We start from the raw sequence: 21,800 nt of genomic DNA on the forward strand, positions 1-21,800 counted from the left end.
ACTGGGGAGACTGTGAGTGACTCACTTCCAGTCTTGAGTCAACATAGTATTGCCTGCAAAAGCGGCGATAGGAATAGAGTTGAAAAATTTGTAAAAAATGAAATATCAAGTCTGATTTGTTTTGTCCCTAAAGCAGGTCACAAAGGTTTTGAGAGTTGTTTCCGGATTGATGGATTGATCCATTAAAGGGATGCAACACTGTGTATACAGAACAAAACAAAGTACACAACACATGAAAGCAAAATATATATTTATAATCTAGTGCAGCCAAACACAGCATTATCTACCTTAGACACTAATGGAAAACAAAGTGAAACCCTCAAAAAACCTTGCTGGGAAAAAAAGGTAAAAACTTTCCACAGGCAAGTTCACTGAGAGGTGAGATGAGTGTGTAATAGCTTCCAGTTAAATACAACAAAAGGGCAATGAACAGAGATAAACAGACAGAAACTTTTGTTATAGGGTATTTTATGCAGGGTATATATATATTAATATATGCATTTAAAACATTTAATTCTCAGGCTGTCTCAGAGACTTCTTTCTGAACAGAATACATCCGTGCTAATGCCCCCTAGTCGACTTATATTTAACCAGAACCATGTTCCCAACTTGTTTCAGCATCAAAGCGACAAATGATTACACTTTCAGTTCAGTGTTCAGTTTTAATGTTGTTGCTATGGCGAGGATAAGATATAATTTTAGGCCTCGGCGTCCTGCTGACAAGGGAGGAATAGTGGCAGTGGAGGATGTAGTCGTTGTTGGAGCTGGAGATTACATCTATATTTAATCCTGAACCTCTCAAGTATTATACGACACATCTGCCATGCCATCGGCTGTATTTTTAGCAGCATTCACGGGATGCCTACTGACAGCAGGTATTTTCAGACTGGCATAAGTGTTGTGTCGCACTAACAAAGAAGTAAAGTTAGAGAACAGACACATGTTGGCCTTTAATATTCCTAAAATTAAATGAAATGGACGTAAACACAGATAACAATGAAAATATGCATCTTGATTTTCATCCTTTATCATAATCACTGAGACTTTGTATATTTGCAGAAATGATCTGCTGTTTGAAAAGTTCGTTAATAATATAATTAATCTAATAATTTTAAGTCTTTTTCTATTATTTTGCTCAGTAAAAATGCTTTGGTGCCACTTGTCAAGGTGCTGGCAAACTGGAACCAGTGGAGCAACATGGACAAGGGCCTAGTTAAGCAACAACTTTAAATGTGAATATATTGTGAGAATACAATAACATCTTGAAAGCGTGTCATTCCTGGAACGTCTGATTTTCATAAATCGATAGAGAGAGAGCCAGAGTGAACAAAAGATGCATAAGATAAACAAATATTGTCATCCATCAGTGCAACTGTAATGTGTATGTATACATACTTGGCCCTTTAATAAAATCCAGTATTGAAGGACATCAGAAAGAGCTGAAAACCTTTTAGTTTGGCATGCTGAGTCATCGGGTATACCCTCAAGGCTAAACAGTGCAGCGCACAAATAACTGGCATCAAAACAGAGTCAGCTAATCAGGGAAAACACTCAAAAACACATGTAGGCCAAAACGCTGCAAGAGCCTAAACATCTTGTGATGATGATTCATCATTTTTAACGACAGCTCTCACTGATGTACAAAGCAAAGCGTCTTGTCAGTCAGGAGATATATTTGACTGAATATGAAATAGCTTTGGATGCTCTTCTGGTTTCTGGTAGGCTCAGAGATGCGATTGCTACCATAGATTATCTTCTGTTTTCCATGTTCTCATGTTAGCGGTGTGTTTCACGCTGTAAGCCTGTAAGCAGTGCTTAGCTTTCTGTCCCATCACTGTGCCACATGGGTAAAGGCACATAGATCCATTAGCTTTAAAGCTAATGCAAGCCAAAGTCCTAAGTGGGTGAGATATGGTCACGGGCTCTTGTGTGCCATGGTTCCTAGCAGTGACACATCCAGTGTGGAGGAGGGGAATAACGCTAAAATGCTAACTACATCACATCCCAGTGGGGAAAATAATAGGCGGCTGTTTATCGGTTTGCTAGTGAGTGTGGAGGAACTGCTGAAAGAGATAAAACAGGCTCTTCAGCTGAAGCACAATAAGCTGGCCCAGTGCTGAGAGGGCTTCAAGGGCTCCATGCTTTGTGATAAAGCTGTAACAAGCTGACTCACAGGCTCCCGCTCTGTTCTTTTTCTTTTTGATGACATTGTTTAGCACAGAATGTATGTTGTCTGAATATTCCTTCACTGAGAGCTCAGAAAAGGCTTTTTGCTGCACTTCAGTGCACCCTCTCTTCATTTCCCAATTCTTTCCAAGTTCTGGTACTTTTCCTTTCTACACATTTTTCTTCCTTTTTTTTCTACAAAGGCATGTGTTTTATTTTACATAATGGTCATGGCATATAGCAAGGTCATTGGTCTTAAGCCCTCCCATATTTCTTGTTGAAATATGGTGTTTTTGCAGACAGGAATGCAAGCTAAATGGTTCCAGATGCTCTCATTATATTCTGTTGTTTCTTCAGCATAGTATGCATTTGTAATGTACTTAATGTCTATTTTACATGCTGCATTGAATCTCTATTTGTGTGTTTAATGCAACAGCCAGCCTAGTCTGCTCAGCCAGGTCGTTTCCTGATGGAAAAAGCCCATTTTCTCTTGTTTTAAGACCAAACTACAGCGGGCAATATGATTAAAATGCATAATGGAATTTCTCCCTCTCTCTCCCTTCTATATTTTTCAGCCCACAGTGTGGGAATGGGAAATGATGGAAGATAAAGGGCCTCGTGTAGCCGATTACTTTGTGGTTGCCGGCCTCACAGACTTGTCCAAACCTCTGGAGGAAGAGCTTCACTTTGACGATGCCGGCCCCAAGTCTGTGACACCAAAAGCCCCTATCACCGACGTAGCTGTGGTGATCCGCTCCCTGGGTGAAGAGGTACCCCCGGGTTTCACCTGTGTTGAAAGCACCCCCTCAGGCCTCTCTGCAGAGCTCAATGGAGGTAGCCTCAGGGGCCCGCAGATATACTTGTGCTTCAAGCGAGGCAGAGATAAGCCTCCACTGACAGATCTTGGGTAAGCAGTAATCCTCTCAGTCACTGACCCATTACTCATCCAGCACCACTAATCACTTCTCTGTCCTAGGTCACTATAATCTTCTCTTAAACACATCCTCTAGTCTAATTTCAATGAATACACTATCAAAGCCACCAGTAATATTTTTTAAAGAATGTATTGTTTGTAAAGGATCATACAAAAAAGTCAGTGTGACAATCCCTTGTATTTCAGGATTCTGTACGAGTGTAAAGAGAAACTGAAACCTGGATGTCAAATCGTCCAGACCACGCCCTCAGGTCGCCCTGCCAACATCAGCAGCTCGTCGTCCCAACGCATCTACATCACCTACCGCCGCGCCCCGAAGAGCCAACCCCACACCTCACTGGCTGTCACTGATGTCTGCATCATCATCCCCGGCAAGGGGGAGACGCCTCCTCACACCTTCTGCAAGGTCGACAAGAACCTCAACAGCAGCATGGTGGGATAGATCTCTGAGATCACAGTTATAGCTCTAGTGTGTCTGCACGAATAATGCAGGTTGTGATTGATCTGTGATGTATTTTCTCATATTTCAGTGGGGATCCTCAATCTACCTTTGTTACAAGAAGTCTCTGGCTAAAGCAAACACAATTGCATACAAAGCAGGTAAAGGGGCGTGCGGAATTTGTATTATGCGCTTAATCTAATTCAGAAGTAATTAGATTGAGGAATTCAGTTTTATTCAGGCACTCTGACTGTAATTGAACATAGAACAGACTCTGTTTAACTGTGTGGTGGGAATTTGTGTCCAGGTCTGCTGTGTAGGTACCCTGAAGAGGACTACGAGTCCTTCCCACTGCCTGAGTCGGTGCCTATGTTCTGCCTGCCGATGGGGGCGACGGTCGAGTGCTGGCCAGCACACACCAAACACTCTCTGCCTGTTTTTTCCACATTTGTACTGACGGGTGCCTCTGGAGAGAAGGTAAAACCACTTCTTTACATTAGCAGTACCAATAACTATGCTCCTTAGTCATATTTTCATGATCACTCATCTTTTTGTGCCTTTGCAAAACACACACAAACTTACAAACATGCATACTTATCTCGCCGAAGATACCACCACTCCCTTCAGAGTCCTGTTAGGTTTCAGTTACATCATCATTAATTAAGCAGTTCTCCCAAAGTTGGCATCAGTTTTCTACCCTTAAACACATAAATCCTCCCTTAATTGCTTCATTTCAGGCAGCCTCTCCATCTTTCTATCCCCCTGTCTCTCTCTGTGCATCAGTATCCCTTGTGGATTAGTTGTTGATGAACTGCAGTAGTTTTCCTAAGAATACCAGACAATCTTAATCAACTTCTAAACTCTGACTGGAATAAAAAATGGTCTAAAGGCTGTGTTTGGAATACTAAAAGGCTGTAAGTCTTTGAAAGCAATGCAGCATAAATTTTTTTGTAGCTCATCTTTTGAATAATGGATAGCTCATGCACTAGTTGGGCTGGTGCTTACGTTTTAAATGCTGAATGCCTCGGTGCTCACTCCTTCTTCCCTGCAACCTCTAGTCTTCTGCAGACTAGTCTCCTGGTACTTCAGGCCTGGAATGATTTGTTTATTGATTTGGGAAGAACTACTTTAAAGGACTGAGTGTCTTTAATCTGATTTATTATGATAATAATTCTCTAGTGGAGCTGACACAACAGCTCACCTAAATAACTTCTCTGACTTCTGTGGTCTGTGTCTTTGTAAAATGTGCATCCGGATGTTAACAAGTCTTTTTGTGTGTGCACTTGTGCATGTATTGGATATTCTTTTTTCGTAACACTGTGATAATTTTGCTTGCAGGTGTACGGAGCAGCCATACAGTTTTATGAGCCTTACTCAGAGGAGAACTTGTCTGAGCGTCAGCGCTCACAGCTCAGCCTGCCAAGTGCTGATCTTGGACCTGACGGGACCAGGAGTGTTTACAGCAACAAGAGCATCTGTCTGCTCTCTCACTGGCCCTTTTTCCAGTCCTTCAGGAGCTTCCTCACTTTCCTCTACCGATACTCCATCTCTGGACCACATGCCCTGCCTATTGAAAAGTGAGTCGTGTTTTTTACAGACTCATTCTCTTTGTTGAAGTTTATCACTCAATCAGGTTCAAAGTTTCTAGTCTATTCTTAGTCTTGCCCTAACTGCTTTATTAAGTATTTTTATATTTTACTCACAGGCACATCTCTCACTTCATGCAAAATGTGCCATTCCCCTCCATTCAAAGACCACGCATCCTAGTGCAGGTGAGCTTAAAATGTGAAAGTGGATGAATGAAGTAATGACTTAAGCTCTGCATGCTTGCTTCGTTTGATTTGACAAGAATGTCTTTAAACACAAGCAAAATCCTCCTCCCACTGATGCTTTAATGCTCAAACACTCCTGTGCGTCTTCCACAGCTGTCTCCACATGACAGCCTGATACTCAGCCAACCTGTGTCCTCTCCGCTGCCTCTAAGGTAGAGAAACATCAGTGAAATGCAAATTTATTACATGAAGACATACTATATTTGCCTAAGTCTTGATGTGGGACCTTTGTTTTATTTGTGCGTCTAGTGGTGGTAGCCTCTCCACGTTACTGCTGAATCTGGGCCCGAAGAACGCAGCCACTCTGCTGGTGCTGGCTGTCACAGAGCACAAGATCCTGGTTCATTCCCTGCGTCCAGCTGTGCTCACAAGTGTTACAGAGGCCCTTGTGTCCGTAAGTCTTTTGTTCTTTTCATGCTTTTACTATTCCTGACAATACCACTAAAGAGGGTGGTCTTTAATGTGATTATAGCTACAATGGAGGATGATGTAAGAGGCAGAGCTGTAGAGTCAATGAGCTACCCATAATCACACCAAAGAAGACCCTCTGGATTATGGATGTTCAACAACAATTACCTCTGAAAAACACCCTTCAAAGAAATGTGCATATGAAGTTCTCAAAAGAGAGTAGGAAATAAGAAATATGTCTGATTAGCTCCCTGTATAAACTTCTTCTATCGTCCCTGCAGTGTATGTATTGATCATATTGTAATGTATTGATCCTCCCTTTCAGATGATTTTCCCCTTCCATTGGCCGTGCCCGTACATCCCTCTGTGCCCGCTGGCACTGGCCGGTGTCCTCAGTGCCCCGTGCCCTTTCATCGTGGGTGTGGACTCCCGATACTTCGACCTTTATGTTCCCCCAGCTGACATCAGCTGTGTGGACCTGGACACCAACACAATCTCCCAGTAAGTGACCTCTAATCGCTCTGTGAAAGATGACTACCTTCCACTTTAAGACTCTCCTGCCAAAATCATCTGCTCAAGGTTTAGGTTTCAACAAGTTCTTCCCAAGGTTATAGTTATCTGTCAGTGAGAGCCTCTTATGTAATGATACGAGCTGGTATGTGAAATATTCTAACTGTACACATTTAAGTAAGCATTGGTCTCCAACTTCAATCCAAGACATATTTTACAGAGTGATTAAATTGTCAGTGCTGATGTCAGTTAATCCGTCTCCCTCCTTATACATTTTTGCAATATTCCTTGACTGTCCTCCCTTGTAATGTAAACCATATGGTGTGCTTTCAGAAAAGATGACAAGAAGGCTTTAACGTGGAAAATCTTGCCCAGGAGAGCCTGCAAACATCTTCTGAATACTCTGAATAAGCTCTATCAGCAGCTCACTGAGGGTGAGTCCAGTCTGAGTCTGTGTCATTTTAAATGTGGTTTCATGAATAATTTATGTTGGCTACTTGAGACTGTTGAGTCAGGCTGTACTGTCAATTTTACAGAAAAACTAATTTAGTGCGTACACTGTTATATGAAACCCACAATGTTAAGTGCATCCCAGGAGATTTAAAGTGTAAGTTAGTCTTTATTCTCTCCTGCTCAACCTGCCTCATATACTTTAGATTAGTCATTTACTGAGATTCCCAAAATTGTTTTTGTCCATTTTCTCAAATTTCAGCATATCAGGTGGCTGAATGTATTTGGGTCTTTGTGATGATTAAACAGGGATGCAAACAGAATCCCGGCCTACAAAGGAGCTCTTTGATTGCAACAGATTTACATGAACCTTTGATGTTTTTTCTGCTTTCACTCCATTTTGGCCGGATTTAAAATAAAATGATGTACTGCAGGTTGACCAGTGATACCGATTCATACAACAAAAATAACAGAAATGAATTGCGTTCTAATAGTTGTTTAAAACCGTGGTTGAGGGTGCAATTGAGGGTCACGCTAGCTGTATTTGTTCTACATTATGTACTGTTGTGTGCTTTCAGGTGGTCAGCTGAACCGTGAAGATGTGCAGATGGATCACACAGTAACTGACATTGAGCTCAATGGTGGGAAGAGCCTCCATACTCTGGAGCTGGAGATCCAGGAGGCCTTCCTGAGCTTCATGGCAGCCATCCTACGAGGCTACCGTTCCTACCTGCTGCCCATCACTCAAGCCCCCTCTGAGAAGACCACCGATGCCAGCTCCCTCTTCGACATCCAAGGTACTATTTAGTCTTCAATGTTGTAGCCTAGACGTGATTAAGTGCTGTAGTAGTTAAGTATGGTATGGTCTGAGTGCTGCTGCTTTAAAGTTAGGCCTAAATCACTGCTGTAATGACTCTGTTGATTTAGCATAGGCCTCAGTGGAAATTAGGTTTAGATGACAATTCAGACAAACCGCCATCATTTACAGCCAAATGTTCTCACACATCTGTACACTCTTATGCAAGTAGAGCAGTAGAGAACAAATTGTTTCATTCCACAGTATTCATTTCCTGTAAATGTTGGTTGAGTCTGCATGTTGCCCCCGCATAAATTCTGAAACAGCTTGATAAGGGAATGTCTAGTTTAATAATCTGATATTAATGATGTGTCGAATGTTTGTTTATACATAATGTGTTTTGTTTCAAAGGCTTCGTAAAGAGCAGAGACCGCTCCCACCAGAGGTTTTACTCCCTCATGACCAAGACTCAAATGTTCAGCCGTTTCATAGAGGAGTGCTCCTTTGTCAGTGATAAAGACACCAGCCTGGCTTTCTTTGATGAGTGTGTTGATAAGGTGAGCTTTGCAGATGATCTATGGATTCTTCAGATGTACTGCATCAATCTGCTTTGTAGAAACAAGTGCTCCGATGACAATATTTAGTCTGGCCTCCAACTGTTTGGAGAAAAAACAAAGCTGAGGCTTAAGGGAAGATTAATAACATGCTGTGCTTTCAATTAAGATATCTCATTAAGGTCTTGGTTAGTTTTTGTAAATAAACAAAGAGTAATTAACACTCCACCATATCACTTGAGCCGCTTATTAACATCAGTGCTATGCTTTTCTCATCCTTAATGAGTTCAGTCTTTAAAAAAGTGCTTTTTGTCAGTCTTCTTTTTTGGTATTTCTCTTGCTGTCCTCCTCTTCTTCCTCACTGATTTTCTGCCTTTTGTTGTCTCTGCTGCTCTGTTTGTCATCATGCTCGCTGCCTGGTAGCTCTTCACCACTGGAGGCAAGGTAAGCTACCGGAGCCTAAACACAGTTATTTATTTTTCACACTCCCTTTTTAACTGTTGATGAATCGGGTATGAACCCAAGTAGAGTGTATGCTGTTCCGTTGCGTGACTCAGCTCAGAGTGTCTGAATAAATCCAAGTGAGGGGAAAAGGGAGTGCAGCTAAAAGTGCAGGAGAAGTCTTTATTGTGAGGATGTGCATTACCTGTCAAAGTGTGTCAGCAGTCTGCATTATTGAACCGGTGCCATTAGAGTGAACCACACAAAGAAGTTATGCAGAATTGTTAGAGACTCTGAGGTGAAGCTGAGAGTCAAATTTGTGCTTGCTTTTCTCTGAGATGACTGCGCACTATCCTGACTATTAGTCTCTCTGTTATATAATATCGAGGACGCGATACACCCTGTTGTTAAAATCTCTGGGGATGTGGACTAGTCCTGCTCATTGTCAGTAAGAGGGTTTGTCATTTTGGAATTAGACAGCTGCCTACACATGTTTTATAACACGCAAAAAAAGACAAAACATCACCCTCTCCTCCAAAGAAAACTCAATGCTTGCAAACTTGTGCAATCAGGAAGTCACATTTACATCCTGCACGAACAGTGGGTGATCCTGTACGAGCGGTCATTGCGGTTATTATTGAGAAGTGGAAGCATTGATTCATTCAGCGTCAATGCTGCTGAGGTTGACAAAGAGTGTGTGATTGAGAAAGACCCCTTGGGTGTAAGAGGAAGGGCAACGAATGGAGAAACACTGAGCAGAATGGAAGCAAGGGCAAATAGATCAGAGAGATTTAGTTGACTGAATCATCCACTCGACTGAGTGGAAAAAACCCTGTAACACAGTAGCACTGGGGAGCTATTTAGCCACTGCCTTTATATTAAGGTTTTTTTTAAAGCTCATGTCCAAGATAAGCTGGTAATCGATTCAGATAAGCCAAGTGAATTCATATCAGCATAGCAGGCTTTTTTTATCATCTCCCAGACAGCTATTCAGTAGTGATTTTCTGTTAAAAGACAACATGGCTTTACTTTGCGATGAACACAAAGGAGTGCTACTGCTGTTGTTCTCAGACATGACAGTAAGGCAGTGGAGCTTTTCTCACATTTCTAAATACAGCAGATCAGGCAGTCAGTTCTGAGCTGACAGAAATGCAGCAGTTGAGTATCAAGCACTGCTGCCAAAGCAGAACAGTTTAATTGTTTCATGTCCCTGGAGCAACATGGCATTCATTTTGTCCAGGTCACTGCAGCCTGGATTCATTTAGTCTTGGGGGAGTTGTGGGATCAAGCACCTGCCTTGGCAGTGCCCTTTAGATAAATGAAGTGGGAACGTGGGCCATATTTCTGATGTAGACGGTCTTACTGACATCTGTTTGTCCTCACTGACCCTCATATTTGATCTGATCTGATCTGAGGGCTGATACAATATCAGTTGCCCATGAGCCCAGGGGCAGCATTCGTATCAATAGATGTGTGTTTGCAGCAAAAGTAAGAGAAGAGAACAGAGTGAAGAATAATGACAAATGTGTTTTTCTCTTTAAAACCAGATGGACAGTGAGCGGCCAGAAGAAACCAGACTGATCGAACTGGATGAATCCCACCTCAGTGAGCACACGGTCTATATCAACCCTCCAGAGCTGCCTCCTCTACCACAGGGAGAAGAGCATCCTCTGTGCTATAGGTACCACACTGCAGATCAATCTCTCAAGAGTAGATACAAGAAAATAATTTTTCTTACTCTGTCTTATACAGAAATACACTTCAAGAGCATTTCTCACCAACACTGGGTGCACACAGTGCAGCTCCTGAAGAGGAGACATAGCGTTAAATTGCCTCTGTTGTTGAAGAATTTGTCACTGCTTTAGGGCTTTGTGATTATTTTGAGCCGGAACACATCGCTTTAGGATCCTTATGTCAGCACTCACGCTTCCAGGGTGTGCGAGCCAAACCGTCACTTGGCTTGCCAGTGTTTATGTCGGAATGATGTCTATTTTAGTTTGTGTGTGTTTATGAGTGAATATATGTCTTCATGCAGCTACTCTGGGTTCCCTGTACTGAATGCTGACCTTCTGGAACCGCTGGAGGGACCAAATCCTCCATCAGCAGGCATGGCCTCACGCCACAGCAGCCCAGCCAGCCCTACGGCCATCTTTAGGCGCTCTAAACAGGTCAGCCATATGAGTAGTGAGATTTTCTTGAAAATAGAGGTGAATGTTGAATATTATAATACTATATGTAAACCCTTCATTTTCTGCTGTGTTTTGTCTTTTACTACTTTTTTCTATTGTAAAACCATACAATTATAGATAAACATGAGTATGTCACATTGACTGTCAGATCTCATCCTTGTTTGTTTATTTTCATGTTTGCAATTTAGGGAGTTAAACACATTTTACTGCTGCATAATGATGGACAATGGTATAAATATGATTGCAAAATGCAAATCTGGTTGCTAAAGGATGATGAATTAAATCTCCATGTGATCTTTTTTATCTCAGGAGATCAAATCAGCTCAAAGGATGGCCAAAACGCATTCATCTATGCCTCAGATGTGGTCCAAGTGTCTGCTGCGTCACTGCTATGGGCTTTGGTTCATCTGCCTACCAGGGTTTGTTGGCACCTGCCACTCAAAGGTGCGGGCTCTGCGTACAGCTTACGATGTGCTCAGAAAGATGCAGGACAAGAAGTTGCAGGCTCCAGATGAGGTGGGAAACTGCAGAGTATAAGACAGCCATATACCTTATAGACAACTATATACATTACTAGTGTAGATACATTCTTTAAATCCTGGCGTTTTCTTTCCAAGGTGTGTTACCGTGTGTTGCTGCAGCTGTGTGGGCAGTACAGCCAGCCTGTCCTCGCTGTCAGGGTTTTGTTTGAGATGAAGAAAGCTGGAGTTCAACCCAACGCCATCACCTACGGTTACTACAACAAGGTGTGTGCTCTTTGAATGCACTGTACATACTAACATACAAGGACACAATAAACAAGCTAATCAGACTCTAAATTGAACACTTTAAAGCTTAAAATGTATAACCACATTTACTGTATATGTTCATCACTTCAGGCGGTGTTGGAGAGCACCTGGCCCTCTACCACCAGAGGAGGATACTTTTTGTGGGGAAAGCTGAGGAACGTGGTTTTAGGTGTGCTTCAGTTCAAGCAAGCAGGGAGAAAGCAACAGACGCCGCACAGAGATCCTCAGCTTTCAGGTAAGAATATTAATGTCCTGCCGACATAGGGTTGCATTATATAATAACGAGTAACCCTCATTTTTCATGTAGATTTCGGCTGATATTCACAGATTTTTTTTATTTTACTAGTAATACTTATACAAACATCTAGTGACATATGCTCCCCACAGTCATCATTTGAGTTTTTAGAAATACACAGAAAGTTGGATATGAACTGAGATTTATTAATTTCAAGATTAATTCCAAGATAACAGCGGGAATGAAAGAACAGTCTTAAACACCAATGATTCATCCACATATTAAATCACTACAATTTGTCAGCCATACATTATTTGTTTAGCATATTGCCCAATGCCGATATGACTCGTGACACGGTTTATCATGAACTCCCACACTGACTGCCTGCAAATACTTAAACATGCACCAGTATTCATTGCTTTATGGACAGAATAATCACGTCTTTAGTTGTTTAATTAAAATTGCAATAAATTCAGTTGTAATTACTTTTCAAATGCACACAAACTCAGTAAATGAGTGACAGAAAGTATATGATTTTTCTTACTTCCTGTAGTTCTTAATCAACAGACATGTAAATGAGTGTGATCCTGTGGGAGCTGTTGCTTCTTGAAGGCCTCTTCCCTGGTCTCATAACAAGGTTTATCCCAACTCAGCCTCCTCAAGCACATATCGTTCCCATCCCGCATGTCTTTAATGACACTAATTAAACAGTCTAGAGGTTTTCCTCCCCAGCAGTCAAAGCACACAGGTTGCTCATTCCCACAACGGCCCAGTTAAAATCTCATTACCGTAATGACATGTTGTGTTCGGGGCTCTAATGAAACCATCATGCTTTACATTTACTGTATCCTTGTTTTTGTGTTTGTGGCCATGAGTTTGTTTTGATTTCCTTGACTTTACAAAGGGTGATTATATTCCCCAAATGGTAATGTGTTCAGTAGTCTGATTCTTTCGTTATTTCAGTGAATAGTTTTTCTGTGAATTTAAAATTGACTGAAAATGTGCAATTTGTTGTGATTCAATCAGCCCTCATCTTGCTCTCCTTTGAGTTGAAAATAAGACAGAAAAGTGAAAGCTTAATTCTCTTATGGGACTCTGGCAGCCATGTGGCATTGAAAGCATGCAGCACAATTTAGTTATTGTTCATATAGAGCTCTTATACCAGCTGAGCTCGGTTTTTTTAATCCTGTTGGTACTCTGTCATTTGTTTTAATCACCCTCTCCCTTTTCTGTTATCTCCCTCCAGACGGCAGTGATCTTGACACAGTCAGTCATGGCAGTTTGGACAGTGCTAATGACTCTGCTGAGCGTGCTTCCATCGACACCGACTTCACTAAAATGGACTCCAGTGATGATGGATGTAGTACAGGTAGAAAGTCGCACTTCTGGTTCTCTCTTCTTCCAAATACTTCTTTCTCATCCTTTAATTGTGTCACTACTGCTCCTTGTTGATTTGATTTAATTTCTGTAAAAGTAATGAAACCAAATTATTCATAAACCTTAATTTAGCATTTCTCTACTTAAATGTCACGGTACTCAAATATTGTTTTGATGTCATGAACATTCTGCTTCCTGTCCATCACCTGACACCCACAGAAAGAAACAAAAGTCTCTAGTCCCAAGATATGCTTCAAAACCGTGACAGTTTTAATTACCCAGTCCAAATGTTACAACAGCCCATCTGAAAGGTCAAAAGTACACATTAATACATAAATAAGAACATCAAGTTAATTTCTTGAAATTATAAAGAATGCAAAAAAGGCTAACATTTCAATGCCATTAAAAGTAATTGGGGAAAATGTAAATTAGGCAATTATCAGTGGGCACATTCCAAAAGTCTCAAAAGTCTTTGCTGGTGCTGGATGACAATAATCTGTACAAAAAGATGGAAAAACAGCAAAGACAAAACATTTTTGGACAAAACATAGTAATATCCATGGAGAATAAAAGAAAAGATAAAAGATGGCATGATGCATATTTTTGTCTTTTTGCAAAAAAAATGTAGATTAGACTTTGACAACAAATGGATTAGTTGCCTTGGCGACACTGTTAGGCTCTTCTTCTGCGTCATATTATGACTAATGTACTGTAGATAAGTTGGCAGTAGAGACAGCAGGGCTTATAGAGGTCTATCAGCAGGATAAGCTCTTACACTCTAACCATATCATGGACTTGATTCTGGCTCACAACGTGTCTCATGTTTCTTATCCCTCAACAGAAAACAAATGAATAAAGCAGAAATGTATGAGACTAAAATAAAGTAGAGATTTGTGCTTTGTCCTGCAGTTTGACCTTCCGAATATGATGCAAGTTTTCAGAGACTGTATTCCTCTCTTGCTGCTCTTGCTTTTCTATTCTGGGAGTGTTGTGTGCTGAATGCTGAAGGGAATGTCACTGCACTCTGTTGATGAAAAACTCAGATCAGTTGTCACTTGTAAAGTAATCCACAGAGACAAAATAGCTGTTTTTGATTCACTCAGCTCTTTCTGAAAGAGGAAACTAAGCAAGGTAAAACATTTCAACAAAAAGTAAAGCCTCTTATCTTTTTCAGGTGGACAGTCAGACCAAGGGTACGATTCACTATCCAAAGAAGAGGAGAGGATTTGCAGCAGTGAGAGCAACAACTCACCGGCGGTGGAAGACAAAGGAGCGAGGCAGTCCAGTGAGTTATGGATTAGCTTCTATCTCTAATCTTTGACACTTAGCTACCATTTCTGCAGGAGTGAATCATCGCTTACTGACAGCAAAATGAGCTTAGGTATCATATGGCAGTGTGGGTGTATTTGGTGCATTTGCTGATATATTTAAATGTTTTGGAGAAACAGATTCTGTTGATGGATGAACGTTTTATATAAGCAGGTGACTGTTTGCATGACAGGATTTATCTTGATTGCTGTTGCAAATAACAACATGCCGTGTCTGATGCAATCTCTGTTCCAGCTTTCGTGATCAATAGTCCTCACTAATTGGTGTAGGCGTTTCATCAGTGGCTTGATTACTGACTTAATGTTTTGTGATAGAAGACAGGACAGACATGTTTAAGATTAACAGCTGTCCCTTAAGGAACCATGTCTTCACCCCACTATAATAGCTTTATGCTTGCATAAATCAAAGCACTCCAGCAATTGATTATTTTCTATATTAAATAAGATTTTGCATGAATGCAAATGTTGTTGATTTTTATTTTAGAGATGCCAAATGCACAAAAATAATTTGGTATAATTTAAATCTCCAGCACTTGAGAACGAGGTTCCAATCAGCAGCATCTCTCCTTCTACAAGAAACTGCAAATCAACAGATATCAGTGCTGGTAAGTTTTATTTATAAAGAAGAATATCAATAAGCTATTATGATTGTGTATAAAAGCCACAGATCTCAGTCTTGCCAATTATGTTTTTGTCACAGGCAATGGCAACAGGCTGGTTTCCAGTCCATCAAGTGACACCATTCTGTGTCGACCTCTGCCAAAAGCACAGAGGCCAAAATCTCTGGACTTGTCTGGTGGACAAGAAAGTCTTAGACTCACCGTCCCTCACCTTTGCTCAACAAAGCAGCATCACCTAGCTGCTGACAGACTGCACGGGGTAGAAGAAGAGGAGACAGAGACTGATAAAGAGAAACCTCTGGTGGAGAGAAGTGTCAGCTGCAGCAGTGCAGTGGAGAGGCCAGGTGGGTCCAGGGTGAGGAGTGTCAGCTGCAGTGCTGGGAGTGTGATGAGAACAGGTATTGAGAGGGGGTTTGATCCCCTGTCACTGATGGCGACAGATGCGGTACAAGAGTGTGATCAGGAGAGCAGCGGCACGCCAACAGCCCGCCGCGACCTCGCTGAAGAAATTGAGATGTACATGCATAATGGCAACAGCCCTCTGAGTAGCCGCACATCCAGTATGAACCTGCAGAACCCCTCAAGCCCTCTGTTTCGATCTGCCTCGTCTCCTCACACCTCCCCACAACCCTCCACCCTGCTTCGCTCCAACACACACCTCCCGCTGCCTGTGAAATCCAAGGAGAGGCTGAGGTCGTCACCGTCTCTTCCTCTGGGTGTCTGCGCCAAAGACAGGGAGAGACCTTCCTCTTTGGTGTCACCCTCCTCACCTACTCCATCGTCCTCATCGTTCTCCATGGAGTCACTGTTCACCCCATCTCTGGACATCTTTAAGAGCAGCTTCATATCAGCAGGGAAGGGCGTGGCTGAAAAGGCCAGCCGCTTCTACTCCCGTCTGTCCTCCCAGACTTCATTAACACAGGTTGGTAGTGCAGCACTTCCCCTTACTGATTTTCCCAATATAACTGCTGATAAAACTACCTCCACAATGATTTTTCTCTTCCTCTTCTCCTGCAGGAGACAAACTATGACCGCATAAGTGTATCCTCACTGACATCAGGAGAAGCAGACTGCTCCTCGCTGCTTGATAATGACTCCTGTCTGGACCCAGATGGCTTTACTTCTCCCCAGCACGGCAGTGTATCCCGACTCAGGAGGAGCCCGGTTGTGGGTAATACCAACCTGGGAAGCCCCAGCAACCCCAACAGAGTGTTCAGACACAACTCCTTCTCTGGTTTGTTGCACATCCTTTTAATCGGTCTTCATAACAAATGCTTCTGGTTTTGGTTTCATGTTGATATACAGAATCTTGAAATATTTGCTATAGAAGAACAACACAATCCACAGTAGTTAACAGCTTTAATGAAATCGTCTCAGATTTGAAAAAGGCAAGGCTTACAGCCATGCTCGTTAAATTGCTGTTTTAACTGCAGCGTTGTGTTTGTTCCCAGTAAAGAACACATCTTGACGATCTAAATTTAGAGTAAGAGTAGGGCTCAGTAATGGAGAGCGTCGGTGTTCTGTGCGAAACTAGGCCAGCAGGCATGAGGGCGGATTCACTGTGTAGGCTGCTCCGCACCCAGCCAAAGGCCCTATGCTATATCTAAAATGTGAACACACACATGTGCATGCACGCTCCCAGACAAACCAGTGTGAAACACAGATTAGATAAGCATGCATAACAACAAGAAAAAGTCCACTGACTGTTCATTTCATTTTTCCACGTGTGCTGTATTTAATCCATTTGGCTTTCTTTTGTGTGTCTAATTGTATAATCCTCTTGCGCACCCAGGTGGTTTGGCACTTCCTTCTAAAACCCCTCGCACTCCAGATTCCTCCCCCGACAGCAGCCGCTTCCAACCCACTCCCAACTACACCATAGAGGTAAGTTACTCTCTTATAAAAGTTCCTTATCAGTTACTCCTCTGTAGACTGACTCAGACTATCATTATTGAGTGTTACACCATGTCTGTTGCTTTTTGTTGTAGGTGCTGATGTCCAGCTCTTCACTTTGCAAGACGTGTGACTGTCTGGTGTATGACGAGGAGATCATGGCTGGCTGGACGGCAAACGACTCCAATCTCAACAGCACTTGTCCCTTTTGCGGCACAGCCTTCCTTCCTTTCCTCAATGTGGAAATCAAAGACCTGAGACCACAGAGCAGGTAAATGAGTGTGACCACAGTGTGAACACAGTATTCATTCACATAAAGTATACAACGCATTATTCACGCTGAATTCACTGATAATGAGATTAAATGGCTTTGATCTCTTTTGCTAGATTGTCTATTTGTTATGGTGGCTAGCTTTTTGGCACTTTTTCAAAAATCACTGACACACATGCACACCCACACACACAACATCTTTTATTCCTGTGTCTTACTTAAACAGATCCACTCTGTGTCTCCCCTCAGGTCTTTTAAGGAAAGTAATCCTGTTACAGAGGAGATCACGTTGGCTACTCTCAAACCCGAGGCCAAAGTTTCTGAGGCAGACTGTGAAGCTGAGTCATCTGCTGCTCCTCTGGAGAAGCAGGAGAGCAGTGGGAGATCTGGTCCGACTCAGGTGACGGTGCCCTACTTGAGCCCCCTGGTTCTGTGGAAGGAGCTGGAGAGCCTGCTGGTAAATGAGGGCGACGAGGCCATCTCTTCCCCCACTGTTGTCGACCAACACCCCATCGTCTTCTGGAACCTCGTGTGGTACTTCAGAAGGCTGGAGCTGCCGAGTAACCTGCCGGCTCTTATCCTGGCCTCTCAGCACTGTAGCCATGGAGACCAGGTAAACATGCAGGTGTCTTTCAAGCTCACCCACATATCGTTGTGTGTAGAATGACCCTTTAACCATGAAGCCATCATTTTATCAACTCTTGTTGTAATGGAATAGTTTTACATTTTAGGAATAACACTTTTTAACCTTGTTGTCATAAGATGACACAGATGTGAACTTATGGTAACACTCTCATATCCGTTTGAAGCCGGGGCAAGAGTGGTATTGATCTACTCATCTAATTCTCGGCAAGAAAGCGAAGTGTGTTTTCCCAAAATGTAAAACTCTTCTTTCAAACAACTTATTTGTATAGTTAACTTTAGTGACTCCTAGTGGTAGTTTCAAAAAGGCAAAACAGAGCAATGCATAAAAAACCTCATGGATAATACTCATTTTCACTGGGAATTATTTTAGTAAGTGAAAACTAAATGCCTTTTTAAACACTACACCATATATTGCTACCCTCAAGGGCTGTAACATACAGAGTAACACGTTTTTTCCCATTGCAGACTCCTCAGAGCATTTCTTCCGAGGACAGTAAGCAGGTGCTCGTCAGGATTATGTGGGACAACCTGAAGTTGCACAAAGACAAAGTCCAACCCTGCTATGTCTTGTGGAACACACATTGTAAGTCACTTAAGGGTTTAATTTAACAGACTAATTTATAATATATTTTAAAGGTGAAATTATTTTCAGAAAATGATTCTGCTTGCAAGTTTGATCAAGGTCAGACATAATTTACATGTAAATTAAATAATGCATATGAAGTAACTAGATAATCATGCATAATACATTTCAGGGCCCCTATTGGTCATGCTGCCCTTATCTGTGCTTTGCTTTCATAAATGATTTTGATTGATGGAGATGAATGAGCCTTTGATCAGGGTGACTTTTATCTCTTCTTCTTTGCAGGTGCAAACTCCCTGGTGCGCTCTGGGCTGTGTGAAGAAGGCCAGCTCTTCACTGTGGAGCTACTGCAGGGTTTTGTGAGGAGCATAAAGAAGAGTGATGTCTATCAGCCCATGAGCCAGATCATCCAGCTACTGGGGCCAGAGCTGGGTTTCAAAAGACAGAGGTAGGGGGAATAAAGAGTTCAGTGTTAAGCTGTGTGTGATATATCATATGAATGGAAAGTCTAATTGTTTTCTTCTGACTTTTTTTCTCTCTCACACAAAAAGGAGCCTCTACAGAGATTTATTGTTCCTCGCTCTGGGGTCTTTGGGAAAGAACAACATTAATATCAGTAAGTCCAAAAACATACTATCCTGTTTTTAGCCTTCCTAGTTAACCGTTTGTCTGTTGCTCAGTCCACCACTTTAATCCTGACTGAAATAACTCAACCACTGTTATGTGGATTGCCATGACATTTGGTACTGTTATCCACTGTGCCCATGACGTTTCATCTAGCGTATCAGCTCCAAATATTTAATATTTTATGTTCCAGTACTTGCTTTTTAGACCAATTACCCAAAAAACAGATGACATTTCTATCAGCCCCAAGTTTACTTTGTATTTAGTGCTTAATTAGCAAATGTTAGCCTGTGAACATCCCAAACTAAGTTGGTTAACATGGTAAACATTACACCTGCTAATAATGTCCAATGGCTAATGGATTAAATACATTTCAATAACACATTGCGTCCACATTTTCATCCCTCTTTACAGATGCTTTTGACCGGGAGTACAAGTTGGCATATGATCGCCTCACCCCCAGCCAAGTAAAACTAACACACAACTGTGACCGGCCCCCCGGAGCAGGGGTCATGGAGTGCAGGAGGACTTTTGGGCAGCCCAGTCTGTAAAGTACTTCTCTTCTTCTGTCACATTATGTTTTTTAGCTATGGTCACTGCTGCTGTTATTTTTTTCTGGGACTGCTCGTCAGACTCAGGACCAGCTCACCTGACTGGAGCACAGAGCTCTCAAGCACAACGGGAACATGACACTTAATGTAAAGTAACTGCCATGAGTTTACTTGTATACTGTTAGAGCTGAGAGGCGTGGACTGATTACCTAGTGTGTGTAAATATTTAGAAATTCCCCTGTATTTTCAGTATAACTATAGTCAAATGTTTGTACAGTTATTATAAAGTCTATTTTATGACTTTGTTTCTGTTGAAGCTGTGAGTAAGTATGTAAAAGTTAGTGTATGATCACGTTGTCCAAATTCATAAGTGGTCCTGGTGACCTTGACTGTTGTTGGGTGTGTGTATAATAACTACTTGCTTTTAGACATTTGTTGTTTTTACAAAGCACTTTGACAAGATGAGCTCTTGCCATTCATTCTCAATTACGTAACGCTGTGGCCCTGCAGCCTACGCTTAAGTGGCTTTTTATTTGGCAGCTGCAGGACTTACTGCACTGTTTAAAATGTCCATTACATGCAAATAATGAAAGCAAAGACATTCCTCCTCATCTAAACCCTGTACATATAGCAGGGCAATGCTCATAAACCTGAATACACTAAACTAGATGGTAACATAAAACATTATTAAACAAAATAATATTTCTGAATCAAGAAGGGGTCACTCCATTAATATATATGCACAATGTTTATTTGTCAATCTTTTTTGTAAAATGAACCAAAATAACCCAAAAGGGAATAGTACTTATATGATCAATTTACATTTTTTTAAGCAATATCTTTTTTCTTATGAGGATGTATGTGTTATATGGGACCACTGAGGATACATTTCCTTAAGAACAGTACAATCAAACTAATAGATTAATTCGAATAAAAATGTTTTCTGTTAGTTAATCAACACATTTTTTGATAATGAAATGAATTTATTGACACAGTAATGGATCTATAAAAATATAAGTATTTCATTCTACTATTTTGCATATTTCATTTTTGGTCCTCACTGTATGGTGTAGGTTTCAGTTTTACACAATTTGACAACAATACACTCTTTAATGTGACATCAAGAGCAAAACATTTTAAATCTCTTTGAAAAAATGTTGGTGAACATTTCTTTGCACTGAACATATTAAAATATATACTTAATGTCAAAGGTGTTAAGTTAGAACAACAGCTCTGACCTGCCCTAATACAGAATCACTTCCAAAAATGTCCCAATGTTTCACTGTGTTAATATTGTCTTTCACTTTTAACTGACTTTAAACCTGCCTAGATTCTGTTAGTCGTTTCATCACTATAACTCTTGATGATAAGATGCTGGATACGACTAGGCTGTGTGCTTGGAATAAACACCAATATCACAGCGTGTAAATTTGCATTTTAATCATCTTGTAACTTGTGATAAAAAAAAACAATCACTAAAGACTTTACCCATAATTTGATGAGTACATGTTGTTTACACAATTTATCAATTTTAACAATGTTTATGGAGAAGTATTATTTATCATTTGTAACACAGATACTCATTTGTATGATTTTTATATAAAAAAGAAATAAAATTTCTTCCCTGGCTGGATCTATAGTTTGCTTTCATTTATGAATAAACACATTTATTGTACGGATGTCAAGTTTTTTCTTTCAAACTGGGTGCTATTACTATGCCTGAACTATTTGTATAAAAACTGATATGCATGAAAGAACAGTGAATTCAAGCAAGCTCAGGTTCTTTATGATGATTGTTATAAAACAGTCATAGACCAAAGTGTGTACTTACATATCATACAAAATTCCCATTTAGAAACATACATTTACCAAAATGTGCACGCATTCTAAATTTTAAAAACATTCTATAGATGCTGTTTTGTACAGTGAAAACATGTTAATATCCCTGTTAGTGTTCATTCATTTAAACTTACCTAAACTTTTTGAGAATGTCTGCATCTTCTTATGAATTAAAAAAAAAAATTGTGAAAGCTGCCATTGTTAATATAAATGATTATGTAACAACGTCTAGTATGTTTTTTTGTTGCTGACATACTGGACACAGTATTGCTGGCAGAAATGCAGAGCAACTACAGTAACTCACTGCACAGTTTCTACAGATATCCA

At 41.0% G+C, this 21,800-nt stretch overlaps 1 protein-coding gene across 1 annotated transcript; it reads left to right on the forward strand.

The window, feature by feature from the left end:
• Window positions 1-2,762: 2,762 nt before the first annotated feature.
• Window positions 2,763-21,257, forward strand: dennd4a (DENN/MADD domain containing 4A). The gene is made up of 30 exons (XM_054619278.1): window positions 2,763-3,073; window positions 3,287-3,533; window positions 3,631-3,700; window positions 3,847-4,016; window positions 4,878-5,116; window positions 5,245-5,311; window positions 5,465-5,523; window positions 5,621-5,765; window positions 6,105-6,280; window positions 6,623-6,723; window positions 7,318-7,536; window positions 7,947-8,092; window positions 8,513-8,533; window positions 10,078-10,211; window positions 10,566-10,698; window positions 11,029-11,235; window positions 11,337-11,465; window positions 11,598-11,742; window positions 12,989-13,111; window positions 14,294-14,404; window positions 14,978-15,052; window positions 15,148-15,989; window positions 16,085-16,301; window positions 16,860-16,951; window positions 17,056-17,231; window positions 17,481-17,844; window positions 18,342-18,459; window positions 18,745-18,907; window positions 19,011-19,075; window positions 19,498-21,257. Exons 1-30 carry the CDS (start codon window positions 2,763-2,765, stop codon window positions 19,632-19,634), a joined length of 5,202 nt encoding a protein of 1,733 aa, XP_054475253.1. The 3' UTR covers window positions 19,635-21,257.
• The last annotated feature ends 543 nt before the right edge of the window (window positions 21,258-21,800 follow it).

The sequence above is a fragment of the Anoplopoma fimbria genome, chromosome 19 (assembly GCF_027596085.1).
Source record: "Anoplopoma fimbria isolate UVic2021 breed Golden Eagle Sablefish chromosome 19, Afim_UVic_2022, whole genome shotgun sequence".
NCBI lineage: Eukaryota > Metazoa > Chordata > Actinopteri > Perciformes > Anoplopomatidae > Anoplopoma > Anoplopoma fimbria.

Coding starts and splice junctions, on each gene's coding strand:
- dennd4a (XM_054619278.1), top strand. CDS start 2,763: ATGATGGAAGATAAAGGGCCTCGTGTAGCCGATTACTTTGTGGTTGCC. Junction 3,701..3,846: donor CACAATTGCATACAAAGCAG/GTAAAGGGGCGT, acceptor ATTTGTGTCCAG/GTCTGCTGTGTAGGTACCCT. Junction 18,460..18,744: donor TGTCTTGTGGAACACACATT/GTAAGTCACTTA, acceptor TCTTCTTTGCAG/GTGCAAACTCCCTGGTGCGC.